At 44.0% G+C, this 25,231-nt stretch overlaps 1 protein-coding gene across 6 annotated transcripts in view; it reads right to left on the bottom strand.

Annotated features, from left to right (window-relative positions):
• Znhit6 (zinc finger, HIT type 6) overlaps positions 1 to 19,413 on the bottom strand; it is a 29,045-nt gene extending 9,632 nt beyond the window's left edge. Inside the window, exons 1-8 of one of the 6 annotated variants that reach the window (XM_006501439.2) lie at positions 19,330 to 19,413; positions 18,618 to 18,763; positions 17,447 to 17,512; positions 17,256 to 17,362; positions 17,084 to 17,169; positions 12,982 to 13,085; positions 2,730 to 2,798; positions 934 to 1,014 (exon numbers count right to left, since the gene is read on the bottom strand). In XM_006501439.2, the coding sequence (XP_006501502.1) occupies positions 934 to 1,014; positions 2,730 to 2,798; positions 12,982 to 13,085; positions 17,084 to 17,169; positions 17,256 to 17,362; positions 17,447 to 17,512; positions 18,618 to 18,742 (638 nt within the window). In that variant the 5' untranslated portion in view covers positions 18,743 to 18,763; positions 19,330 to 19,413. Of the gene's footprint in view, positions 1 to 933; positions 1,015 to 2,729; positions 2,799 to 7,747; positions 8,408 to 12,981; positions 13,086 to 17,083; positions 17,170 to 17,255; positions 17,363 to 17,446; positions 17,513 to 18,617 lie in introns of those variants that run through there. The other 5 variants (NM_001346521.1, XM_006501437.4, XR_375523.3 and 2 more) reach the window with 5 other exon arrangements.
• Between the last annotated feature and the right edge of the window lie 5,818 nt (positions 19,414 to 25,231).

The raw sequence follows: 25,231 nt of genomic DNA, 5'->3' as shown, positions 1-25,231 counted from the left end.
TCTCGTTTCCTGCCGGGGAGCACAGCCTGGAAACTACCCACCACCAAGCTTCCTGCCAGCGCGCTGCCGTGAGCACACCAGGCCCTGAGACTTTATACTTCTCTCTTTCATGCTTCCTGACTTTTTAATCTAGCATTATTCTAGTATAACTCATGGGGAACTTAAAGCATGGTGTGAAGCAGTTGGCTCTGATCACACGGTTCAGAGGCAGGCAGGTAGCTACTTAACTCACATATCCAGGAGAGACTTTCCATTAAGCTGTGCTACCCACTTTTGACCATGCTGTACTTCTAGAGGCAAAGTGTAACCTTGTTTAGTTCTTTGAGGACTTGACTGAAAAATAATTTCCTGTCTTTCACAGTTACTAGAAAAGCTTTAAGTTTTAGAATTTTTAGTTCAATGTGAAGGCAGTCTGGTCTAAGGCTGAGACTGTAGACTTCAGTCCTGTAGGGGCCTGAATCTCAGCTTCCTTGCTTATTGGTCACAGGAGGTTATTGAACCTACTTAAGCCTCAGTGTCTCCACCTGTAAAATGGGTGTGAGCTGCTGCAACAGTTAAATGAATTGACACCATTCCTGCCTACTTGAGGAGCATCTGTGGTAGAAAAAAATGGCACTAGTTTTACAGTGACTGAACCTCAGCAAAGTCCAACAACATACTTAAATACAGCCACAATTTCCTATAATAAATACACACTCAAAAATACGTTAACCTTTGCATCCAGCAAGATGAACAGCAGGTAAAGATGCCTGTGAAGCCTGGTGGTCTAAGTTCCAACTCTGAGAGGCACATGGTGGAAGGAGAGCCCGTTCTCCACAGTTTCTATACTCTGTGTGTGTTCTGCAGCACGCGTGTGCACACATGCACACTCACACAACATTTAAGTCAACAGTTTAAATCTTGTCAGAAAGCTACGAGACGTTTGAAACCTACCTCTGACGGATCACAGGGTCAGACTCTTCAGGATCGATGTAAGGCTTTAGAATTTCATTAATAGTTTTATCATCTGGTACTCTTTCCAACAGAGAAGAAAAGTAGTTACGTTATTATTAATAATTGCTACTAAGTGTTATCTTAAAACCACTAAATTTTGTATAAATACTGGCAAGGACCCTTTATTTTACTCTTGGCAAAATATAGCATAGAATTTTTTTTTCATGGTAAGTTTTTGCAGAAGAAAAGCACAGACAGACTTTCTAGGAACATGTGATTAAAGTCTTTAAAAATCTAGAAAACCTCCTTACAAGTCACTTATAAAAATATGAAGCTGCTTTTAATGTACACCTGTGTTCAAACTTTAACAACTTAAAACTGAAACATGCATGAACCTCAGAGAAATACACCAGAGGAACACTCAGGAGGCCGCAAGCCAGCCAGTGTTCTGTTCACTCAGCCAGAGCCACAGTCAGGCTTTAAAGCTGATCCCAATTTTCCTGCAGTGAAGCATGTTAGGTTTGCAAACCTTCCTGTATATGCACACAGCTTTACATTTCTATATAAGCTGCATAACAAAATTAAGACTCCCTCGAAACAGTAATGTATCTTAGCAAGTTAACTCACTGAACCTCTGCGTCACTCGCCTCTGTATTAAGACCAATCCTGCCTTCTGCTTTGAAACAAAATTCTTTGCTAACTCTCCGTGACGATTCCAAAGACGATGCACAGTGGGGACAGATGCTGAGGACACCACCTAACATCCACTTAGAGCCACACAGCATGGTAAATAAAACCTGAGCGATACGTGGATATATTCTTAAACAACCTTAACAAGCCTTGATAACATTAAGTGATGATGTACTTATGCATGCATATGTAGGAGAGATTATGATGTATACACACAGGTTTCATACATACACCTATAATATTTTCTGTGGATTCTATCACTATAGAGGAGTTTTCCTATAGCAGAATTCTTGGTTATCTCTCATGTCCCGTGGAGTCACTCAGTTTCAGACCTCCTGATTTGGATCACGTCCCTCTCCTTAAATCACACTCCCTGCTCAAATAATCACTGCCACAGTCAAGGTTAACTTTTCCCTTCAAGTCTGACCCACTTTGTAGATATTCCTGAAATGGTTAAAATTTCTGGAGTTTTCTATACTCTCAGACAGAACCTTGTCAGCATGGTAGCTGATTTGATCCACATGCTGCTGGGCTCAGCTGCAGGACCCTTAGTCACGGCCAATGAGGACTGCACTGTGACTCGCACAGCTTCGGTTATTCATTCAGCCTGTGTAATTCCAGAGCCTTAAAGTAAGACATCTGTAGCAGACAGTGGTAGTACTGTACCTTTTTTCTTTTATCTTATTTTTCCCTTTTATTTTAATTTTTTATTAGATATTTTCTTTATTTACATTTCAAATGCTATCCCGAAAATCCCCCATACCACGCCCCCCCCCACCCCCCGCCCCACTCTCCTACCCACCCACTCCCACTTCTTGGCCCTGGCATTCCCCTGTACTGGGGCATCTAAAGTTTGCAAGACCAAGGGGCCTCTCTTCCCAATGATGGTCGACTAGGCCATGTTCTGCTACATATGCAGCTAGAGATATGAGCTCTGTGGGTACTGGTTAGTTCATAATGTTGTTCCACCTATAGTGTTGCAGACCCTTTCAGCTCCTTGGGTGCTTTCTCTAGCTCCTCCACTGGGGGCCCTGTGTTCCATCCTATAGATGACTGTGAGCATCCACTTCTGTATTTGCCAGGCACCGGCATAGCCTCATACGTACCTTTTTTCTATGTACTCTGCTTGACTCTGAGGAAACTGGAGCTTGACATGCCAACAAAACTGCTGCTTCCTAGGAGAACAATTATGAGCGGATTAGGGAGAGAAGGATCAAAGCCCACAGATCAGATCCGTTCCCACTGTAGGATTTTCTAGAGTGGCTCCCAAACCTTGACTACTGCTTTTATTCAGGGCCGCTTGCCACTTTCTAAAGCCGTGGGAACGACGTCCTGGAGTCACGGACTTGTTGGTAAGGTTGGTAAGCGGAAAGAACAGAAGTTCTGAACCTGAGGGACGTTTGTCTTCCTGACTTAGGGGGTGGTTCTCGCAGCTGGGGCGTGTGAGGTGGGTGAGCCTGCGTCCCGAGTTTCCGAGCACATTTCCTCATGATTAAGCACTGTGAGCTGCTGTCCTCCAGACTCATCTAGAAAGCAGGTGAAGGAAGTCCTGTCCAGTTGTGTCCAGCTGGTTGTCTGCACACTTGTGAGGATGACTGTGTGCATTCAGTAGCAAAACAGGACACAACAGGCTGGTTGCTAAGCAAAACACACAGAGTGCCTCTGCTTTCCATCTAGACTTTGGTCTGTGTGGGAACTAAACGGTAACTCACTAAACTTTTGCTTTTACAAAAATGACCACATACTCATCAGACCTAAATCAAACAAAATGAAACTTAAAAAACCTAACTACTGTTTGAAGCACCACTACAGAAATTTAAATCTCTTCACTTGAAGTGATGGCTTTATACAGCTCTCCTGTTTGTTTTTGTTGTTGTTGTTTTGAAACAGGGTTTCAGGGTCTGACTCTGCAGCCCTGGCTAGCTTAGAAGCCTTGCTATGTAGGCCAGTTTGTACTTGAGGTCAGGTCAGCCTGCCTCTGACCTGGCCTACATGTATTTGCTTGTCTTAGAAGAAAACTTTGGCCACCCGCTTGCTATATCTCTTCTAGGCAATGATCAGTAGCAATAAATAGCACAACCCCAAATCTATAACATTTTTTAAAAAACACAACTTTAGCAGTACATCTCCATTTATACGATTTAGTGAGGATTTTTCTTTTTATCTGAAGGCAACGGCTGTATGCCAATGAAAAGCCTGTCTGTTAAGGTAAGTCACCACACATTTGAATACAGCAGGTTTTGGAAAAGCTGAAGAAAAGAGTGTGGAGATTATGTTTGTGTTTACAGTGCCATTATTATACAAGAAACAACTGAGTTTGGCTTAGTTTATTTTTTTTGATAGAACAACATCAATAAGCACACATTACTAATATAGAAGTCTGATGTCTAGTGTCTCAGACACAAAGACCTGAATTCAGATGCAGCAGTTATTAGTTTTAAGCAAGCAATTGAGGGAACAGCATGTACCCGCTGAGCCATCTCACTGGCTCTTCCCTAAAGACTTTTTAACTGAAATTCATGTAGGCATAACTTAAGTAATAACCAACAAGAAGCAGATACACACAGACAATCAAATCTGCTCTGGAGACTCCAAAGAATTGTTTTCTATGTTCATAATTACATATGGTGATACACAAATTGCTTAAAACATGAACATATACTAAAGCCAGAATGCTACCTGGTATCTCCTAAAGCCACATTCCAAGAAACCCTCTCACCATCAGGCTAGTTCAGTGCTTCTCAATCGTGGCAGGGCCGATATTTTAGAGCTGCCGCTTCACTGCTCCATACACCCACTGGAGAACATTTATCAGAGCCCCAGCCTGACCCACCAGATGTCTTGAGAACTCAGGCTTCCAGGTCTGACAATAACTGACCATGCTCCCCGGCATCCCCAGCAGGAAAACACGGCCATAACAGAGTATCGGGACAGAGGCTTAGCTTCAACTCACTGTTCCCCAGATTCACTCAGATGCACAGTGTGACCACAGCACCCTTGGCAAATCCACTTTCTCAAGGGTGAACATTCTACATAACGTAAACAACCCGAGACAGTTGTTCACAGCTGACTAGCTAGCTCAGTGAAGCGGTGGGCACAATTACTAACAGTGCCATCCCTTTCTGGGCAACTCACTCACAATCAGCTCTTGGAGTTCCATGAAGCCAAAGGTGTCAGAGGAACAGTCAGCAAGGGTGTGGTGGCAGTTTATCTTTCCCCAAATACTGACAAGTAAACACCCACACCCACCCACACCCACACTCTCTCATACACACACACACTCACACACAGACACACACACCATGCATGCAATAGAGCCAGTACTGTCCCAATGTTTTTTGGATAGTCAACAAAACCTTACTGCAAGAGCCTCCACAGGGGCAATGAGTGTCTGAAAGGCTCCCCGGGGAGAAGGGGGAGGATAGAAAAAATATAAAAATTGATGGAAAAACATGTATGAAATAGGGAATATAAATATTATGCAATATTTATACCCAGGAGCTATACATATTTATCAACCCTCACTTACTTGGAACTCTGAGGGATAATCCTTTCCTTTCCAAGTTTCAATAAAATATGTAGATGAGGACACTGGCAGAGGGCTCTATGATCATGCACTCAATTATTCTTGACTTTATTCTTAAACACTGCATTTTAACCTGAAGCTCTCTCAGAATCCTAAGGAATCCACAAATCCAAAGCCACCAGCTCCTGATAAATGGTAAACTGCTCATGCTGCAGGGCTGTTCAAATGCAATGCAAAGAATGCACACAGAAAGAAACGTGGTGGTTATCAGGCTTACAGATATACTCTGAAAATTAGTAGCACCAGGAATATGGAGAAAAATACACTGTCCATTGCTGGCCAGAATACACATAGATAAAAGCCTCTGGCAGCACAATTTCACAAAAAGCTATAAGTACAAATTTATCATTTAAAACTGTATTGGTTTTTGCCCATCTGTTTCAGTCCTATGAATTTATACTGAGGAAGGACCGGGCAAGGAGTAAGATATGGGTAACCGTTCACTGCACCGCTGCTACAGTAGGGCCAGTGGAAACAACCTCCATCGTCAGGAAACATTAAGACAGTGAATGCTAACTAGTCCTAGGGCACGGGCAGGGCTCTGCAGTGAGGCAGGAAAGTACGTCCAAGTCTCAGAGTATGACATGAAATACCTTCATTCCTATTTAAGAATAGGTCTGCATTAAATAAATCTTTCACATTTGATTTGTTATTTTCCAAGACTAAAACCAAAGATATTTTTAATGAGAAGAACCATATAATAGTGAGATAAACACTGGAAGTAATCCTTACATTTTTTTAAAAACTAAAATACTTCTCTATTAGAAATTCACCTGAATTTTTACCAATCCTAAATCTGATAGGGGACTAATATCCAATGTATACAAAGAGCTCAAGAAGCTGGACTCCAGAAATTCAAATAACCCCATTAAAAATGGGGTTCAGAGCTAAACAAAGAATTCTCAACTGAGGAATACCGAATGGCTGAGAAGCACCTGAAAAAATGTTCAACATCCTTAATCATCAGGGAAATGCAAATCAAAGCAACCCTGAGATTCCACCTCACACCAGTCAGAATGGCTAGGATCAAAAATTCATGTGATAGCAGATGCTGTTGAGGAGGTGGAGAAAGAGGAACACTCCTCCATTGCTGGTGGGATTGCAAGCTTGTACAACCACTCTGGAAGTCAGTCTGGAGGTTCCTCAGAAAATTGGACATAATACTACCAAAAGATCCAGCAATACCTCTCCTGGGCATATACCCAGAAGTTCCAACTGGTAATAAGAACACATGGTCCACTATGTTCATAGCAGCCTTATTTATAATAGCCAGAAGCAGGAAAGAACCCAGATGTCCCTCAACAGAAGAATGGATACAGAAAATGTGGTACATTTACACAATGGAGTACTACTCAGCTTTTAAAAACAACGAATTTATGAAATTCTTGGACAAATGGATGGATCTGGAGGATATCACCCTTAGTGAGGTAACCCAATCACAAAAGAAGTCATTAGATATGCACTCACTGATAAGTGGATATTAGCCAGAAACATAGAACACCCAAGATACAATTTTGCAAAACACATGAAAATCAGGAAGAGGGTGGATACTTCATTCCTCCTTAGAATAGGGAACAAAATACCCATGAAAGGAGTTACAGAGACAAAGTTTGGAGCTAAGACGAAAGGATGGACTATCCAGAGACTACCCCACCCAGGGATTGCCACCAAACCCAGACACTATTGCATATGCCAGAAAGATTTTGCTGAAGGGATCCTGTTATAGCTGTCTCGTATGAGGCTATGCCAGTGCCTGGCAAATACAGAAGTGGATGTTCACAGTCATCTATAAGATGGAACACAGGACCCCCAATGGAGGAGCTAGAGAAAGCACCCAAGGAGCTGAAGGGGTCTGCAACCCTATAGGTAGAACAACAATATGAACTAGCCAGTACCCCCAGAGCTCGTGTCTCTAGCTGCATATGTAGCAGAAGATGGCCTAGTTGGCCATCACTGGGAAGAGAGGCCTCTTGGTATTGCAAACTTTATATGCCCCAGTACAGGGGAATGCCAGGGCCAAGAAGTGGGAGTGGGTGGGTAGGGGAGCAGGGCGGAGGGAGGGTATAGGAAACTTTCGGGATAGCATTTGAAATGTATATAAAGAAAATATCAAATAAATAAATAAATAAATAAATAAATGGGAAAAAAGAAATTCACTTGAACTTGTCGTCTCCTTACAGATTATTACTTGGGGGGCTGGGGTAGATGGTTCAGTTGGCAAATGATGTGTCTGCTGGGTTCAGACCCCTGGGGCTCATGGCCTAGCCTAGCCCACTCAGTGGGTGGCACATAAGTGAGATACTTTCTCAAAAAACAAAACAAACACCCCCCCCCCCCCCAAACAAACATGGCAAGTGACTGAGGAGCACTGACTGACCCCTGGCCTGGACACCCATAGACACACAGATAGGCCCAATGAGGCCTGGATTATGTATGTAATTATTTTGATAGCCTCAAAGGTATTTTGCTTAGAAATATGTTATAAATAGCAAGGCACACGCTTATAGTCCCTCAATGTGGGAGGCAACAGAGACTTAATTGTCATTTCTTTGCTTACATTTATTGCTATTTTTTGAGTATAGCAGTATTGTCTATTGCACACAGCTGGAGGTCAAGAGGACAACCTGTGGAGCCGGTTCCCTCCTCTTACTATGTTGGCCCTAGGTATTAAACTAGATGCCTAAGACTTGGCGCCTTTCCTCACCGAGCCATTTCACTGGTCCTTGTACGTTCTTCTGCTCCCCCCACCCCCATGATTTCAAGACAGGGTTTCACTGTGTAGTTCTGGCTGTCCAGGAAATCAATTTGTAGACAGACCAGGCTGGCCTCAAATGCAGAGATCCACCTGGCTCTTCCTCCCAAATGCTGGGATTAAAGCTTGTGCTGCCACGTCTAGCTTTGTTTGTGCTTTTGAGAAGTATTTCTGAGTATTTGAGTACCACACTGACATGATGTCAGCCTGAACCTTAACTTGAGTGTTAGATACAAATGGCTCCCCAGACAGTCCTGTGCTGGGCTCCCGTTTCCTCAGCACCAGTGCTGAGCTGAGCTTCTGAGACACAGCTGAGCACCGGCCTCTGCCATGCACACGTTAGTGGATTATGGACGTGTGCTCCTCTCTGGCTGGCGTGTTCTGTCTCCCCATGTGATCACCAGTGAAGCCTTCTTGCTTCTCTTACGACTTCGTAGTCTCTGGGCCTGGAAAGAAGGCGCAGTGGTACTTGCTGCTCTCCCAGAGGACCCAGCCTTAGTTCCCAGCACCCACATCAGACAGCTCACAACTACCTAAAACTCCAGTTCCAAAGGGCTTTCCTTTGGCCTCCAAGAGTGCACATACATACTTCCTTACTACGGAAGGTTCAGGAATACAAGTTTTTCTAAAAAGTATCAAAGGTTCCACACACACCAAATATACCTTTCAAAATACTCACACGCCCCTATGGGGACACCATGACAGACAGGAAGATGAGCAGATATATGCATACCAAAAAGTGGTATTAAATGCCGACATCTGTTTCATGTTAACTGTGGAGAAAATGAGTACTACAGGAACTCAGGCACGAGAGACAGGATGGAGAGCAGATGAGCTGTGTGTACATGTGCACAGATAGTGAGGGGACGCCAAAGAGGGAGACACCCTAGGAATCAGCAGGAAATCAGGAGGGGCAGACTACAGATCGCCTGTCCAAGGGGTTTACCTCAATAAACTCCCCGGTGTAGCATGGCAGGCTTGTCCGCAGCCCACCATGACTCATCCCTGGTGTAGCACGGCAGGCTTGTCCGCAGCCCACCAGGACTCACTACCCTGCCCTCTAGACACACAAACTACCTCCACTGTCTTAAAGTCCCTAGGCCTTTGGAGCTGCTATCATACCAGCAGAGTACAAACCTGTTCCCCTTCCTTTTAAATGAGTCTTGGACCTTGATGAGGTCAGAATATGAAATAAATAAGATGCTCTCTAGCCGGTGGTCCAGCCTGGGGAGGCTATGGCACCTTAAGAGGTGGGTACAGCTGGAAGAACGGGATGCTGGGGTTACCAGCCTTGAGCATTACAGTCTGGCCCCACTTCTAGGCCCCTGTCTTTCTCTATCTGATCTACCTGATGAGATGAGCTGTGCCATAGATCCCTCACCTGCCCCTTGTCAGGGATGTGGTCATGATGCACACTGCTCTTCTTGGTTTTCTTCTGTGCTCCCAGGCAGTGAGACTTGTGCATCTACTGCGCCCTGTATGTCACCACTCCAATCAGTAGTACTCAACTGTGCAGAGGCTGCTGAGAAGTTGGGCAGGAGCTAGTAGGTACATAGGCCAGTAGTTTTCAACCAGAGGCAGATTTCAAACTCATCTGGTGCTTTTTAAAAATAAGGATACCCTAAGGTCCATGAAGTAACAGCTCTGTTCATCAAGCCTAATTCTGAGCTTCAGAACCGCCCACAGTTAGTTCTGGAAGGTGCTCTGAGCTGAATCCCCTAAACATGGCAAACAGTCCCATCACTATATAGATCCTCCTTGATACCCAGGCAGCAGGCATAGAGAAGTGGCCTGCCAAGAAAACTCCCCTCCCTCAACATCAGGCCTTACCATGGTGAGCATGAAACAAGCAAAGAGTATCTATGACCTATGTAGTGATCTTCTTTAACTAGCAAACACACAAGGCATCTCCCATTATTCATGAGAAATACCTGACATAGTCTCTGCTCTGCTTAAAAAGGTAGCAATTCAGGTTGCAGAGTGATTGAAAGCTGGAAAGAACCCAGATGTCCCTCAACAGAGGAATGGATACAGAAAATGTGGTTCATTTACACAATGCAGTACTGGTCAGCTATTAAAAAGAATGAATTTATGAAATTCCTAGGCAAATGGACGGATCTGGAGGGTATCATCCTGAGTGAGGTAACCCAGTCACAAAAGAACTCACATGATATGTACTCACTGGTAAGTGGGTATTAGCCCAGAAACCTAGAATACTCAAGATACAATTTGCAAAACACATGAAACTGAAGAAGAACGAAGACCAAAGTGTGGACACTTTGCCCCTTCTTAGAATTGGGAACAAAACACCCATGGAAGGAGTTACAGAGACAAAGTTTGGAGCTGAGACAAAAGGATGAACCATCTAGAGACTGCCATACCCAGGAATCCATCCCATAATCAGCCTTCAAACGCTAACATCATTGCATACACAAGCAAGATTTTGCTGGAAGGACCCAGATATAGCTCTCTCTTGTGAGACTATGCCGGGGCCTAGCAAACACAGAAGTGGATGCTCACAGTCAGCTATTGAATGGATCACAAGGCTCCCAATGGAGGAGCTAGAGAAAGCACCCAAGGAGCTAAAGGGATCTGCAACCCTATAGGTGGAACAACATTATGAACTAACCAGTACCCCGGAGCTCTTGACTTTAGCTGCATATGTATCAAAAGATGGCCTAGTCGGCCATCACTGGAAAGAGAGGCCCTTTGGACTTGCAAACTTTATATGCCCCAGTACAGGGGAACGCCAGGGCCAAGAAGTGGGAGTGAGTGGGTAGGGGAGCAGGGGGCAGGCAGGGTATAGGGGACTTCAGGGACAGCATTTGAAATGTAAATGAAGAAAATACCTAATAAAAAATTGGAAAAAAAAAAAGCAGATGTTAACTTCTAGCCACGGAAGAACAAAACATTTCAGACTTTCAGACACAGGCTAGGTGATGAGATTACAGATTTAAACTACCAGCAATCCTGCCAACAGCCAAAGTAACCACCCGAGGCCCTGACCACAGTGGGCAAGAAGCTGTAATATTCTGAGTAGGTGGCCATCATGGTAAAGCATGACGACTGAACATGACCAGTGTTAGGTTTTCCAGAGACAGTCTTTGAGCAGCACTGCGGGAATGTATGCCCTAGGAAGCAGTGTCACAGAGCTCCCTTGCCTGCTGTCATGGACACAGTCAGGAGAGGCCGGGCAGGGGAACAATCAGGCTTCTACTTCTTCCCAGTGTTTTTAGAAGGCCCCACAGTCACTCTGAAATTCCTCTGTAACATCTAAAAGCCACATGGAAAAGGAATAGCAGAATTCAACATTTCAGCACAACTTTGAGTCTGTAGTATATTGCCCTCTGAATCTCACTGTAAAGCCCACCTGTTCTCCACAACTGCAAGACTCACCGTTTCACTTATCCTTGCTCCTTTCTAAAGCGAAGCTATAGGAATGTACAAACCTACACTTACATAGATACCATGTTAAAAACAATCCTGTGTTTAAAGAAATGCATTGCCACAACTATTTAAGGAAATCATTGCAATTATGTTAACCAACAAGTAGATGGGCATGTTACACGATATAACAAGAAAGCTATAATTGTATCTAAGGAATAAAATGTTTTTAAATTTGTAAAATGTTTGTTAAGTCTTTACAAGAGGGACACCTAGTGGCTAACTTCTAAAACAGAACCGGAACACTTAAATACTAATTCACATTTTGACAACGGGCATGTCTCTATGATCTATAAGTTCTATAAAGATGATATATACATCTGTAGAAAGCAAAAAACCAAACCAAACCAAACCCCAAGTCCAAAAGATGGATTAAGAAGTTTAGGACTCACAGTTCTAAGTAGGAGGTACAAGAACAATAAGTACTTACTGACCATAAGTACAGGGCTTAGGGGTTGTCTAGAACTGGGTGGGGCAGAGGAAGGTGAAGCCTGGGCCCTTCTGGGGAACTGGTCCTTAGGCCATACAAGAATACAGGTTGAGAGTAGAGCTAATCACACAGGCTGAGTACTGAGTACTGAGTACTGGTGTCTTAGTCAGCTATAGTCAGAGAGGCTTCTTTCTGCAGCAGATGGGGTCAGATACAGAGATTCACAGCCAGACAAAACACAGAGAGGGAGGGAAGGAAGGGAAGAAGGGAGGGAGGGTAGGTGAGTGCCTGAGAGAAAGCCTGAGCATGCATGCTTGGAACCTCTCTAAGCAAGGTATGTGCATCAAATCCCTCTGCTCAGGGAACACTGCAGAAGAGGAGTCAGGAGAAGGAGAGAAAGAAGAAAAGAGATGGAGAACAACGGGAGAACAAGGTCCCTCTAAAACAACTGACCAAAGTCCATAAGAGGCCACAGACACTGCAGTGAGGCCTGCGGAGGTCAGAGGTGGGAGGTGCCTGAGTCAGAACTCTGAGACCAGTCTGGACAGTACAGTGAGACCTGCCTACAAAACAGAGGCAGTAAGTCTATAGGGGTGTTAACCTTGCACCAAGGTACAAAGTGCTGAGTGAGGAGGAGGAGGAACGAGTTAGTCCAAGGAAACTAGCTTTTACCACCCTTCCGAGATCTGAAGTTAAGCTCCCCAAATACTTCCATGATGTTCTAGGTCTCAAAGAAAACTTCACGACACTCAAAAAGTAGGATTCCTCCAAGTAGGATTCTCAGCCATGAACGTTTCTGGGCACCATTAGAAATGCACACTATCAAATTCCAGCCCAGCCACAAATATTGTTGAGGCACTGTCAGAAATACATGTTATCACATTCCAACTCACTGAGATGAAATCACAAGGATATTTACTGGTTTGTTATGTACATTAACATTTGAGAAGCTTCTCCAAGGACAACATACAAGTTCTTGGACATTCACACCAGTCACAGGACATGCAATTATCAGTTTCTGTTGTCATCCAGGAACAGTTTACAGATCTGACGTTTGTTTACAATGTTCTAAAGCAAACCAAACCTTATAGGTTGTCCCTTATCAAATTATGACAGCTATACATACAGTAAAAGTGAGACACCTACCTATGGTCAAAAACTGTTGAATTCTCTTTTCTCTTGCTAAATCCATTGGGTAGAAGCCTCAAGTAAATGCCTTGCTTTCGGGCACGATTCTTCATAAAGAACAGCTAACAACAAAACCAAATAAAAGTTAATTTCAGAATGCTTTACAATTCATATTCAGATAATAGTATACAAAGAAGGTACAAAATGGGATATACTGACACCTGTTTCTAACATATGTTACTCCCTCTGAGTTAGTAATTAAGCTCAAGGAGGTAACTGGACAATCTCAAAGTAGCTCAACCAAGCCTTCTACTGAGTTAAAGAAGACACAAGATCACCCAGAGGATGGGGGGGTGGGTGGGTGGGGGATCAAGTTTTCTAGTTAAGCGGATAGGAATCTAAGAGTTGTAATGCCAAGTTGGAAAGTCAAGTCATAAGTCCACGGAAAAGGGTTAGCAATCACCAGCTAAGTAAGAAAATTACAAAAATAATGGAATGTAATTTTGTAAGTCATCAGACTTTGGTTTTAGTAACGGCAGTAGTTATAAAGATGAATTTTTCCATGAAAACATAGCCAAGCAATGGGAGAAATACATATATAAGGATAAGAATATTTAAAAATTGCCTTAAAACCATTTATGAGCTGGCAAAAGCTCCCAAGTTACCACACTTGCTCAAGAGAGAACACAACTGTGACACAGAGATTTATCGAAACATGAGCAGTAGAACTAGAACCTCCACAAGCACAGTGCAAAGCCCTGCAGCATTAATTACTACTGGGCAAAGCAGACAGAAGCTGAGAGCAGTGCTTCTCAGCCTTCCTAACTCTAACCCTTTAACATAGCTCCCCATGTTATAGCGGGCGATACTCTACCATAAAATTATTTTTGTTGCTACTTCATAACTGTAATTTTCCTACTGATACAAACTGTAATGTAAATATCTGCTTTTTCCAATGGTCTTAAAGGGGTAGTGACCCACAGGCCAAGAACCACTGGCTTAGAAGAAAAGGTGACCTCATAAAGTCAAAGAAGAACTAATTCCTGATGCACTTAGTAATTTAGCTTTAAAGTAACGAAGCAGAAATTAACCATGCCATAGGGGCCAAAAAGTAATTTTGCTTCTACCCACTAGGAATACTGTAAGCAAGGAAAGCCAGAAATAATAAATAACACACGCAACAACCCTGCCTTTGAGAGCCTCTTCTTGTCCCCTAGAAGCACTGATGCATACCAGGCTTTGCAGAAGCTCAAGTCCATGCATAAATGGTGTGACATCTGCATACGACATCCACACATTCTGCCTGCCTCAGTGACATAATCTTTATGCCCGACGCTCTGAGGACAGCAGTCAAGAGGTAATGCAGGGAGTAATAACGGTAAGAAAAAGGTTTGTGGCTGCTCACTATGGATTTAATTTTTACCCCAAACACATCGATCTATGGCTGGGTGAATACGTGACAAGGCCAAATACCTCAAATGACTCTCTGTCTCTCCCAAGCAAATATGCCACATGTTGAGTGAAACACACTACAATAAGTCAGAGTGTAGCAGAGATACAAGACTGATAAGTAGACTAATAAGATGGCGCAGACAGGCTACAACCTGACCAAAGCGTTTGTTCTATGACTGCCTGGCTTATGATAAAGGTGACCTTGAGAGGAAGCAGCAAGATGACCTTTCCAGGAAATGGTGCTAGGAAGTGGAGTATCTATGTGGAAAATCAAATGAGTTTCAGTTTCAATGATACTGACAATTAATTCCAGAAAAAGGCAAAACTGTGAGATGTAATCCCATAAAGCTTCCAGAAAACAATTACCTCTGTAACTTCAACATAGAAAATGTTCAGTTCAAAGGGACAGCCAAACGGCAGTGCTGCTGACCATCACATACAGCAAAGAATCTCCTTATAAACATACAAACTACTAACTATAACGGAGACAAGCAAAAGAAATCGTACACTAAAATAGTTTGTTCACCAAAAGAATGAAAAGATAAAGCATATGAAATAGTCTTATAACATTCTATCAAGTATTGACCAATATCTAAAAAACACAAAGAGCTCTTTCTTATAAACTGGTAAAGACAAGGACGGCTCGCCAGGGCTGACGACCCTCAGCGGGTAAGAAGAGCTGGAAGGAAGAGCTGAGTTGGATATCACAGACACAGAAAGCTCCGTGTTAGCAGAGTCTGCTCTCGCAGTCGCCTGTGGAGGGGAGGGAGCTAGAGACAGGAGAAGAGATCCTGTCTCTAACAAGCAAAAGAAGGAAGCGGCAGAGGTTGTCCTCTGCCCTCCACATACATGTGCCATGGCATGTGCCTGCCCACACTGTTACTGTTACTGTTACAGAGGTAACAAAGCTGACCAACAAAAAGAACAAAATGCTTAAGCACTCGCTCACAAAGAGGAAATCGAATGTCTACAATCAATCCGAGAGCAATCTTAGCGGGACCACATTTAGACATAATTGGTCAGAATGAAAACTAACTAAATAAGTTCTACTAACATCTAGTCACACTAATGACATGGTCATATCACAACAAAACAACTTCATGTTTAGGTATAAATCCTAGAAAAACAAGTGCATAGACAAACCATAATTCAAAACCAAAAAGATTCCCAATAATAATGTTTCAAAAACAGCTTTTTTGTTTTTTGTTAATTACTGAAAATTCAAAGTTTATAAACACTAGGATAAGCAATGGTATGGATGAAAGACAACCCTTTGGAAAGGTCACCAGGTCAGCACACCAGAGGGTAGCAAGGATCTCCAGGGAAGCCAGAGTGGTCCCCTCCCAGGCCCAATGCAAGTTATAGCATTACGCTATAGTTCCGTTTTATGAGTGTTTTAATGTACACTGTATTTTATAATATAATAGAATTTAGGGATGTTCATTAAGAACTGCTACCTGGTAACTTTCTGCATGTGTAACAGCATCTCTATACCAATAACATAGTTGTGTCAAAGTTACTGAAAATCCTAACTTCTCTACTAAAACGGTCTTTGATTCAATCACACTATTAATGAATTTTTCACTCATCAATTTCTTTCTTGTGTTTAACTACTTTGTGAAAATTGTGAACCACTTTCCAATGATTTCTAACAGCATTGCTGCCATGACCTCCACCCTCTGCAGCTGTCCTTCATGCTTCCAACCCCCACTGTTGCTCCCCGACACCAAGTGAAAGCCAGCCTTTTATTAAAATGTATTTTTACTTTATGTGTCTGCCCACATGAATGTGCATCCTGTGTGTGCCTGGTTCTGCTGGAGGCCAGAAGAGGGCGTTGGAGCATCTAGAACCAGAATCTCAGGGGTTGTACATCTCTGTGTAGCCCATGGTTCCCTGTAAGACCGAGTGCTCTCAACTGCTGGGCCGCCTCTCCAGGCTCTAGGCATTTTGTGTTTTCTTTTCTGAGAACAGGTCAAATGTAGCCTTGCCTGGCCCGGAACTCAGAGACTCACCTGCCTCCATCCCAAGTGCTAGATTAAAGGCGCCATTACGCCCCACCTCCCTTAGTCTCATGTTTACTCAGAATGCTTGGAAACTCTTACAGGTTTCCCTCATCCCTCCTTACTCACCGTGCTTCGGTTACCCTGCCCTGCTAATCCCCGGAGCACAGGCGTCCTGTTCCCAGCCTGCGTCTTTGCACTTCTGAGTCAGTCTTGCTATACATTCCTCCTGAATGCCGAGTCTGTGCCGCTTCTGCCTATGTTTCCACTCAGAGTTTCCCTCTAAATGTCTCCAACTGTCCACTTCATACCATTAGGTCCACTGCCTATCTGTCCCGTCTCAGGAAAGCTCATCTCTACCACTGTGCTGATAATCACACTCTGCGTAGTCCATGCCCCTCAAGCACCCTGTTCTCTTTACTCTCTTGAACCATCTTAACTTCCTCATGCACTTACATCTGTAAGAAATTCTATCTGCTGCTCTATACCTCCCAACTCCCCCACTCAACTACCTCCCCTCTACAGTACAAATGCCTGAGGGTAAGTACTTGGATCCATCTCAAATAACCAGAATAGCCCCACAGCGCAGTGACCACTTGATACAACTGAGAAATGAATAAACTGGGTGGAAGAGATCTGAACTTGAAAAGATTAGAAGAAATACTTACATATTTTTTGCGCTTTGGTCTTTTCAAGAAAGTATCTCTTGAAACCTTGTCTGCCGTTCTTGCCACGTCTTCCAAAAATCTATAGTCTTGTAATTTCAGAATGGACAAGTTAACGAGTGACACGGTGCCAGTGGCCAGAAGGCATCCCTGGGTGGTGCACAAAGTGACTTACCACTCAGGAGATTCATCTCAGTAAACTGCTGCAGCGACACATAAGCGGTCTTATCCCGGACTCCACTGCACGTCAGGTCAGCTTTGTGTTTCTTTACACAGGGCAAACTGAAGAAACAAACAGGAGGCAGCTCTGTACCTGAAGTCAGAGTGCACACAGGCAGGGAGTGAGGTAGGAAGCTACATATCTACCTGCAGGAAAAGCGCATGCAGCGTGGACATCTGTACTTCGCTTCTTCTGTCCCACAAGTCTCACACCTGTAAGAGTGCACCTGAGACTTAACACGCAAAATCAACTCTATGTATGTCCTTCCGGTCTTAGAATTTGGACTCAAGGGCATTTCACAGTTTACAGGCAGGTAGTCAAAGCAACTCTGATAAAGTATATGATAGCTGCTATTGGAAATCATGAAAATGTTTAAAAATGACATTTACAATGACGTGCAATTCAAGAAAACTGTATGAAAGAAGTCACTGGCCCGCCCATTTTTTTCTACAGGACTTAAGAGAATAATATGAATTGCTGATTTTTGTAGACCAGGCTAGGCTGGCCTCAAACTCAGAAATCCGCCTGCCTCTGCCTCCTGAGCACTGGGATTAAAGGCATGCGCTACCACGCCCAGCGATTTTTGAAATTGTGATTCATGGAGACTTTGTGTGTGTCTAGAAGTATAATCCATGAGCTACATATGAGTATTTTAAAAACATATACACCGGAGAAACAAGGAAGGATGAATCCCAGACTGGCAGCAATGTGTGCCCTTTCCCCAGTTCCACAGCGAATTCAGAATGAACACCCAAATAATGGTATGATTCATCTGTCCTCGGTCTTCTAGGGTCTGGTGATACTGAGAACCAAAGTGTACCTGGTACCAGTCAGTTCTATCAGCTCAAGGAGTTTGAGACTGAATCTGACCACAATCTGATCTTCTGTACTGTCACATGAGCACATTAAAGAGACTACATCCAAGAAACGAACATTCATAGGAGCCCGGAATAAATTCAAGAGTAAGTTGACATGTGTCTATTAGTCTACCCACTTGCTGGTTTTTGGTTTATATTGGATGGCGCCTCTAATCCTATTCTCTCTAAAAGAAAGACTGCGAAAGCGTTTCTTATTTAACAAGCTCTGGCTCCACAAAGGCCTTCTGATGCCCAGAATTTTCACTCCCTAACCTGGCCATACCCTTCTGGACACAGTCACATCACACTGTGTCCTCGAAAGCGTCACGCCCAACCTGAACTTCACCACTCAGACTTCAGGGACCCACGTCACGCCTGGTTTAACTTACCTCACTTTCTGCTGTTAAGGACTCGTCCACCCAGTAGTCTATTTCCCATCTGGGTTTTCTCCCCGCCCTACCTTGACAGAGCCAATTTCCTCTTGCTGCCCACTCGGGGGTTCATCTGGGGCTCTTCCTTCACCTTCGCGTCTTCCATCGCTTCGCTCTTGAGGGAACCCTCTTCTTTTATAGGCGCTGCATCCATCACTTGCTCTTCCTTTACGTTCTGACCAACAAACAACTCCTGTTTTATGGTCAAGTCCTCCTCCTTCACTTCTTCCCAGTCCGTCACCTCCTCCTTCACCTTCACCTTCTCTTCCTTCACTTCTGGCTCATCCACCTCCTCTTCTTTCACCACCAGGCTACTATCCGCCTCCTGCTTCACTTCCAACACGCCTTTCTCATCCTTCACCTCGGGCCCGCCCTCCACCTCCTGCTTCACCCACTGGCTGTCCGCAACACCACTGTCTAAATCCGACCAGTCTACTACTTCCTGCTTCACCACAGCTAAGTCCATCTTTATCTCCTCCGCATCCTCCGTGGTCTTAGTTCCTGCCAGTCCGTTCCTCTCCTCTCCATCGCCAGCTTCTGGGCTCCCGTCTAAGTCCCTGGCTCCCTCCCCACCAGCCGCAGGCCTCGGCCGCGCCCCCTCCGCTACCCTCTGGGAACCTCCTCCCGGAGTCCCTTCCTTCTCAGCTGCAGATTCCATGAGCTCACGAGCCTAGGCCGAAGCTGCCACTCCGTTCTTCACGGTGGCACCACCAAGCCAATAAGAGAGATTACCAAACGAACCGCCGACAGCGCCACACGTGCAGCAAAGCAGCCGCGGCAAGCTCTGCACGCCTGCGGGAAGCCGAGCTAGCCGTAAAGCAGCTGTTCCGGCCACGACTCTTCACGACGTGTAGCGTTCTTTACGGCACGGCGGCTTTCCGGCCCCACTCCTTAAAGCCAGGTGAGACCACGCCCACCAGGACTCCCACCCAGGGGCGGGGATCTTGCCACATCCTTTCTCAGGCGCTGAAACTGCTGTCTTGGGAACTGGAATTATTGTCTCAAATAAGTGACCCACTTTAATCAGTATTAAGGATTAATTCTAATAATGCATGGCAATAGATACAGACTCCCATGTTCCTCCAAAGTTTAGACTGTATAAAGCGGTGGTTCGTAACCTTACCAGTGGTGTGGATCTTTATGTTCCTCATGTTGTGGTGACCTCCAACCATAAAGTTATTTTTGTGTCTACTTCATAACTATAATTTTGCTACTGTTATGAATCGTACTATAAATACTCCTGGGGGGTGGGTGGAGAGGGGGAGCAGAGGTTTAGCAAAGAGGTCGCGACCCACAGGTTGAGAACCGTTGGTCTAAGGTTTCTTCACTGTATACTAGGGACCAGGACATCCAAAAACGCCTTTAATCCTAGCATTTAGAAGCCAGAGGCAGGAGGATCTCTGTAACCTTCAAGGCTAGCCTGGTCTACATAGTAAGTTCCTAGGGTCAGGGCTGTTTCAAAAACAAAACAAATAGGAGAAGGAAAAAGAGGAAGGGGAGGAGAGACACTCTCATCTGCTCCCACAAAGATTACATGAAACTATGCATGGGAACCAACTACAAAAAGATCTACAGCCGGCAACTGAAACGCTGGCTGTCACAGGGTAATTGTAGCCCCTAATATCCGTATAGTGAAGCACTATACCCCAATACCTCAGAATTTTGACTATATTCGAAGACAAGGCTTTTAAGGGCATAACACTTAAAATAAGGCCTTTGGCTGGGCCCTAGCCCAATCTGACTGGTGGTTTTTTGTTTTTGTTTTTTTGTTTTTTGTTTTTTTTTTTTTTTTGTTTTTTTTTTTTTTGTTTTTCGAGACAGGGTTTCTCTGTATAGCCCTGGCTATCCTGGAACTCACTTTGTAGACCAGACTGGCCTCGAACTCAGAAATCCACCTGCCTCTGCCTCCCGAGTGCTGGGATTAAAGGCACGCGCCACCACGCCCAGCTCTGACTGGTGTGTTTAATAAGAGGGAATTTGCATATAAGTGGGATGGATGCACGTAGAGAAGGGTACTGAAATGTGAGAAGTCATCGGTTTGCCAACCAGGGAAGCCTAAAAAGGCAGAATCTCTGACCTTTGACTTTTTCTATAGCTTCTTGAAATTTGAGAAAACAAAAAAAAATGTCTATTCACCCCAGGAAGGAACTGACAACAGACCAAAGGATTCCACTCAAGTCCAACTTGGTGAGCTGGTGATTGTATTGAGGTTATTTACAGAAGTGTCATTCGTACTTCTACCAATAACATTTGTGTTCTAATTAATAGCGGAAAAATACTGTCTATATATACCATGCTTTCTTCATTTGTTAATCTATTGATAGATACATAGGCTGATACCATATCTTGGCTGTTGTGAATAGTGCTTAATCAGCATGAATGGGCAGGTTTCGTTTTCCTTCCTTCCTCTGTCCCTCTTTCCCTCCCTCCCTCCCTCCCTTCTTTCCTTTCTTTCTTTGAGACAGAGTCTCTTTGCATAGCTGTGGCTGTCCTGATGAGTGTCCTCATCAGCTTTGTAGACCAGGCTGGCCTTGTTCTCACAGAGATCCACATGCTCTAATGTGCAGGGATTAAAGGCATGTGTCACCATGGCCAGTTTTTAATAATAATACTCTATAAATTTATTATTATTATTATTATTATTATTATTATTATTAGTTTTTTTGAGACAGGGTTTCTCTGTGTAGCTCTAGCCCACATGGAACTCACTCTGTTGACCAGGCTGGCCTTGAACTCAGAGACTTGCCTGCCTCTGCCTGTGCCACCACACCCAGTAGAAACAGATTACTGAGCAGTATGATGATTTAGGTTCCTGTAGCTTAGGAAGATTACAACTGCTGGAGAAGATGGTACCTTTAATTTTAGTTTTCTAAGGAACCTCTATATTGAGCCCTATAATGGCTGTGCTATTTATGTTCGTACCAACTGTATTAGTCAGGGGTCTTTAGAGTCACAGAATATGGAATGTCCTTCTGTATTGAGGGAATTTGTTATGATGACTTTGAGTCTGTTCCCCAACTCCCCAACAATGGGCAGCTGTGAATGGGAAGTCCAAGGATCTAGTAGTTAGTTGCTCAGGCCCATGAGGCCAGTTGTTTCAGCTGGTCTTCTGTAGAAGTAGATTCCAACAGATGTGCTGGCAAGTAAATGCAAGCGGCGAAGAAGAGGGGATCTTCCTTCTTCAATGTCTTATGTAGATCTCCAGTATAAGCTCTGGCCCAGATTAAAGGTATGAACTATCACGCTTGGATCTGGGACTTGTTTTGCCCTAGGGATCCCTTGCCTTACTCTCCTGGGATTAAAGGCATGTACTACCTTGCCTGGGCCTAAGTTTTTTATAGCTACTATGCCTCAAGATCTCCATGCCAAGATCCACGTCAGAAACTTGTGTCTTCCAGCCTCAAGATCTGGATCTCAGTTGAGCCCTCCAATTCTGGATTGTGGTTCATTCCAGATATAGTCGAGTTGGAAATAGCCATTACACCAATATATCAAATACCCATTGATTGGATAAAGGTCTTTTTCCTCAGTGTCCTTGCCAGCTTTTGTTCTTTTGTTGTTTGATTTCCGGATGGCAGCCATTCCAATGGGGGGGGGGGCGAGGGGGTAAGATAGAATCTTAATGTACTTTGATTTGAAATCTCCTGATGGCTAAGGATGTCAAATTGTTTTTTCATAATTTTTGCCATTTAAATTTTGTTCATTTACTATTGTATGTGTATATGATATGTGTATGTGAGCACACGCATGTTACAGTGTACATGTCAGAGGATAACATTGTGGAATCAGTTCTCTCATATGTGCCTGTATGTGGCTTTGGGCATGGGGTGGGATTGAATTTAGATTGGCCAGGATGCTTGGCAAGAGCCTTTACCTAGTGAGCCATTTTTCTGGCTAATGTGTTGGACATTGTGCTCTTGAGAATTGTTTGCTCAATTTATTTGACTTTCTTGATTGGATTTGTTGTTATTGTTGTTGTTGTTGACTTTACATCCCGATCACTTCTCCCTTCCTGGTCCCTCTCCTACAGTCCCTCCCCCATAGCCTTCCCCTTCTCCTCTGAGAGAGTGGAACACCCCCACACCCTGGTATCCAAGTATTCCCCCAACCCTGGAACATTGTCTCCACGGGGCTTTTTCTCTCCCTGAGGCTAAACAAGATAGCCAAGTTAGGGAAACAGATTACACAGACAAGCAACAGGTCTAGGGATAGCCCCAAATACAGTTCTTTGAGATCTTACATGAAGACCAAACTGTACATCTGCTACATATGCGGGGGGGGGGGGGGAGGCCTAGGTCGAACCCCTTTATGCACTGTGATTGGTGGCTCCGTCTCAGAGCTCCCAAGGGTCTAGGTTAGTTGATTCTGTTGGACTTCCTGTGGCTTCCTATCCCAGTCAGGTCCTCAATTTTTCCCCAAAGTCTTCCTTAAGAGCTCCCACGCTCCATCCAATGTTTGCTGTGGGTCTCTGCATCTGTCTGAGTCAGCTGCTGGATGTCCCTATGGCTCCACTGGGGTTCTTGTTTTGCTACAGGAGGTGGCCTCTTCAGGTTCCATATCCCCACTGCTGTGAGTCTCAGCTAATGTCACCCCCATTGATTCTTGGGAGCCCCCCTATCCATAGGGATGGGTGACATCTCAAGGATGTGCCATCTCCACCCATGTCAGCTGCAGATTTCCATTCCTTCTTGTGGCCATCTGTCTTTGTCCCCTGTCTCTTCCACACCTGTTCCTGATACCCCCATCCCCATCTCTCTCCACTCTCCACCCAGTTCCTTATTTCCATTTGCTTCCTATGACTATTTTACTCCCCCTAGGTGAGATTCAAGCATCCTCACTTGGACCTTCATTCTTGTTTAGCTTCTTCAGGTTTGTGGAGTGTAGTGTGGATATCTTGTATTTTATGGCTAATATGCATTTATAAGTGAGTACCTACCATGCATGTCCTTTTGGACCTGGCTACCTCACTCAGGATGATATTCTCACTTATATCTATTTCCCTGCAAAATTCATGATGTCTTTGTTTATTAGCTGAATACTATTCCATTGAGTAGAGGTACCACATTTTCTTGGTCCTTTCTTCAGTTGAGGGACATCTCGGCTGTTTCCAGTTTCTGGCTATTATGAATGAAGCTGCAATGAACATAGCTGAGCAAGTGTCTTTGCGGGATGGTGGGGCATCTTTTGAGTATCTTTTGGGTCTTGAAGTAGGACTATTCCCAGTTTTCTGAGAAACCGCTAAATTGATTTCTAGAGTGGTTGTGCCAGTTTGCACTCCCACCAGCAATGGAGGAGTGTTCCCATTGCTCCATCCTCACCAGCAATGGAGGAGTTCCCATTGCTCCATCCTTGCCAGCAATGGAGGAGCGTTCCCATTGCTCCATCCTCGTCAGCTTGTGCTGTCACTTGATTTTTGATCTTAGCCATTCTGATTGGTGTGAGCTGGAATCTCAAAAGTTGTTTTGATTTGCATTTTCATGATTACTAAGAACGTTGAACATGTCTTTAAGTGTTTCTTGGCCACTCCTTTGTTGAGAGTTCTTTGTTTACCTCTGTACCCCATTTTTAATTGGGTTATTGGGTTGCTGGTGTCTGTATTAGTTAGAGTTTTACTGCTGTGAACAGATACCATTGCTGAGGCAACTCTTATAAAGACGACATTTAATTGTGGTTGGCTTACAGGTTTAGAGTTCAATCCATTATCATCAAGGTGGGAGCATGGCAGCGTCCAGGTAGGCATAGTGCAGGAGGAACTGAGAATTCTCTATCTTCATCTGAAGGCTGCTAGCAGAATACTGGCTTTCAGGCAGCTAGGATGAGGGTCTTAAAGCCCACACCCACAGTGACACACATACTCCAACAGGGCCATACCTCCTAATAGTGCCACTCCTTGGGCCAATCATGTGCAAACCATCACATTCCCTTCCCTAGCCCCATCCATAGCTTTCTTCAAACACATGAGTCTAGGGGGGCCACATCTAGCCATAGCATAATAAAAACGTTCATTTAATCCAACTTACAAAACCTCCATAGTCTATAGCAGTATCAACAATTTTAAAAGTCCAAAGTTCAAAGTCTCTTCTGAGATCCATTCAATCACTTAACTGTAATCCCCAAAGTAAAACAGAAAATCAGTTGCATCCAAATTCTGCATCTCCATGGCTGATGTCAAAGCAGTTTTCAGATCTCCAACTCCTTTTTTGTTTTCTTTTGTTTTGTTTTGTTTTTCGAGATGGCTTTCTTTCTTTCTTTCTTTCTTTCTTTCTTTCTTTCTTTCTTTCTTTCTTTCTTTCTTTCTTTTTTTCTTTCAACCCTGGTTGTCCTGGAACTCACTCTGTAGACCAGGCTGGCCTCGAACTCAGAGATCCCCCTGCTTCTGCCTCCCAAGTGCTGGGATTAAAGGCATGCACCACCACCGCCTGGCCCAATTCCTTTTTTTTTTTTTTTTAAAATCTTTGTTGACTGGAACAAAGTTCTTTTTCCTGGGCTGATTCCACTCTGTTAGCAGCAGTCCTCAGGAGATATCCTATGTCTCTGGAATCTCAAAACATCTTGTGGCCTCCAAGGCAACTTCAGTGTTACAGCTTTTTGTTTCAGTGTCTGGAATCTACACATGATCTTCTGTGCTCCTTCAAAGGGCTTG

Source organism: Mus musculus, chromosome 3 (genome assembly GCF_000001635.26).
Source record: "Mus musculus strain C57BL/6J chromosome 3, GRCm38.p6 C57BL/6J".
Classification (NCBI taxonomy): Eukaryota; Metazoa; Chordata; class Mammalia; order Rodentia; family Muridae; genus Mus; species Mus musculus.
Note: the sequence above shows the minus strand (reverse complement) of the source record. Positions and strands in the feature narration are given on the sequence as shown.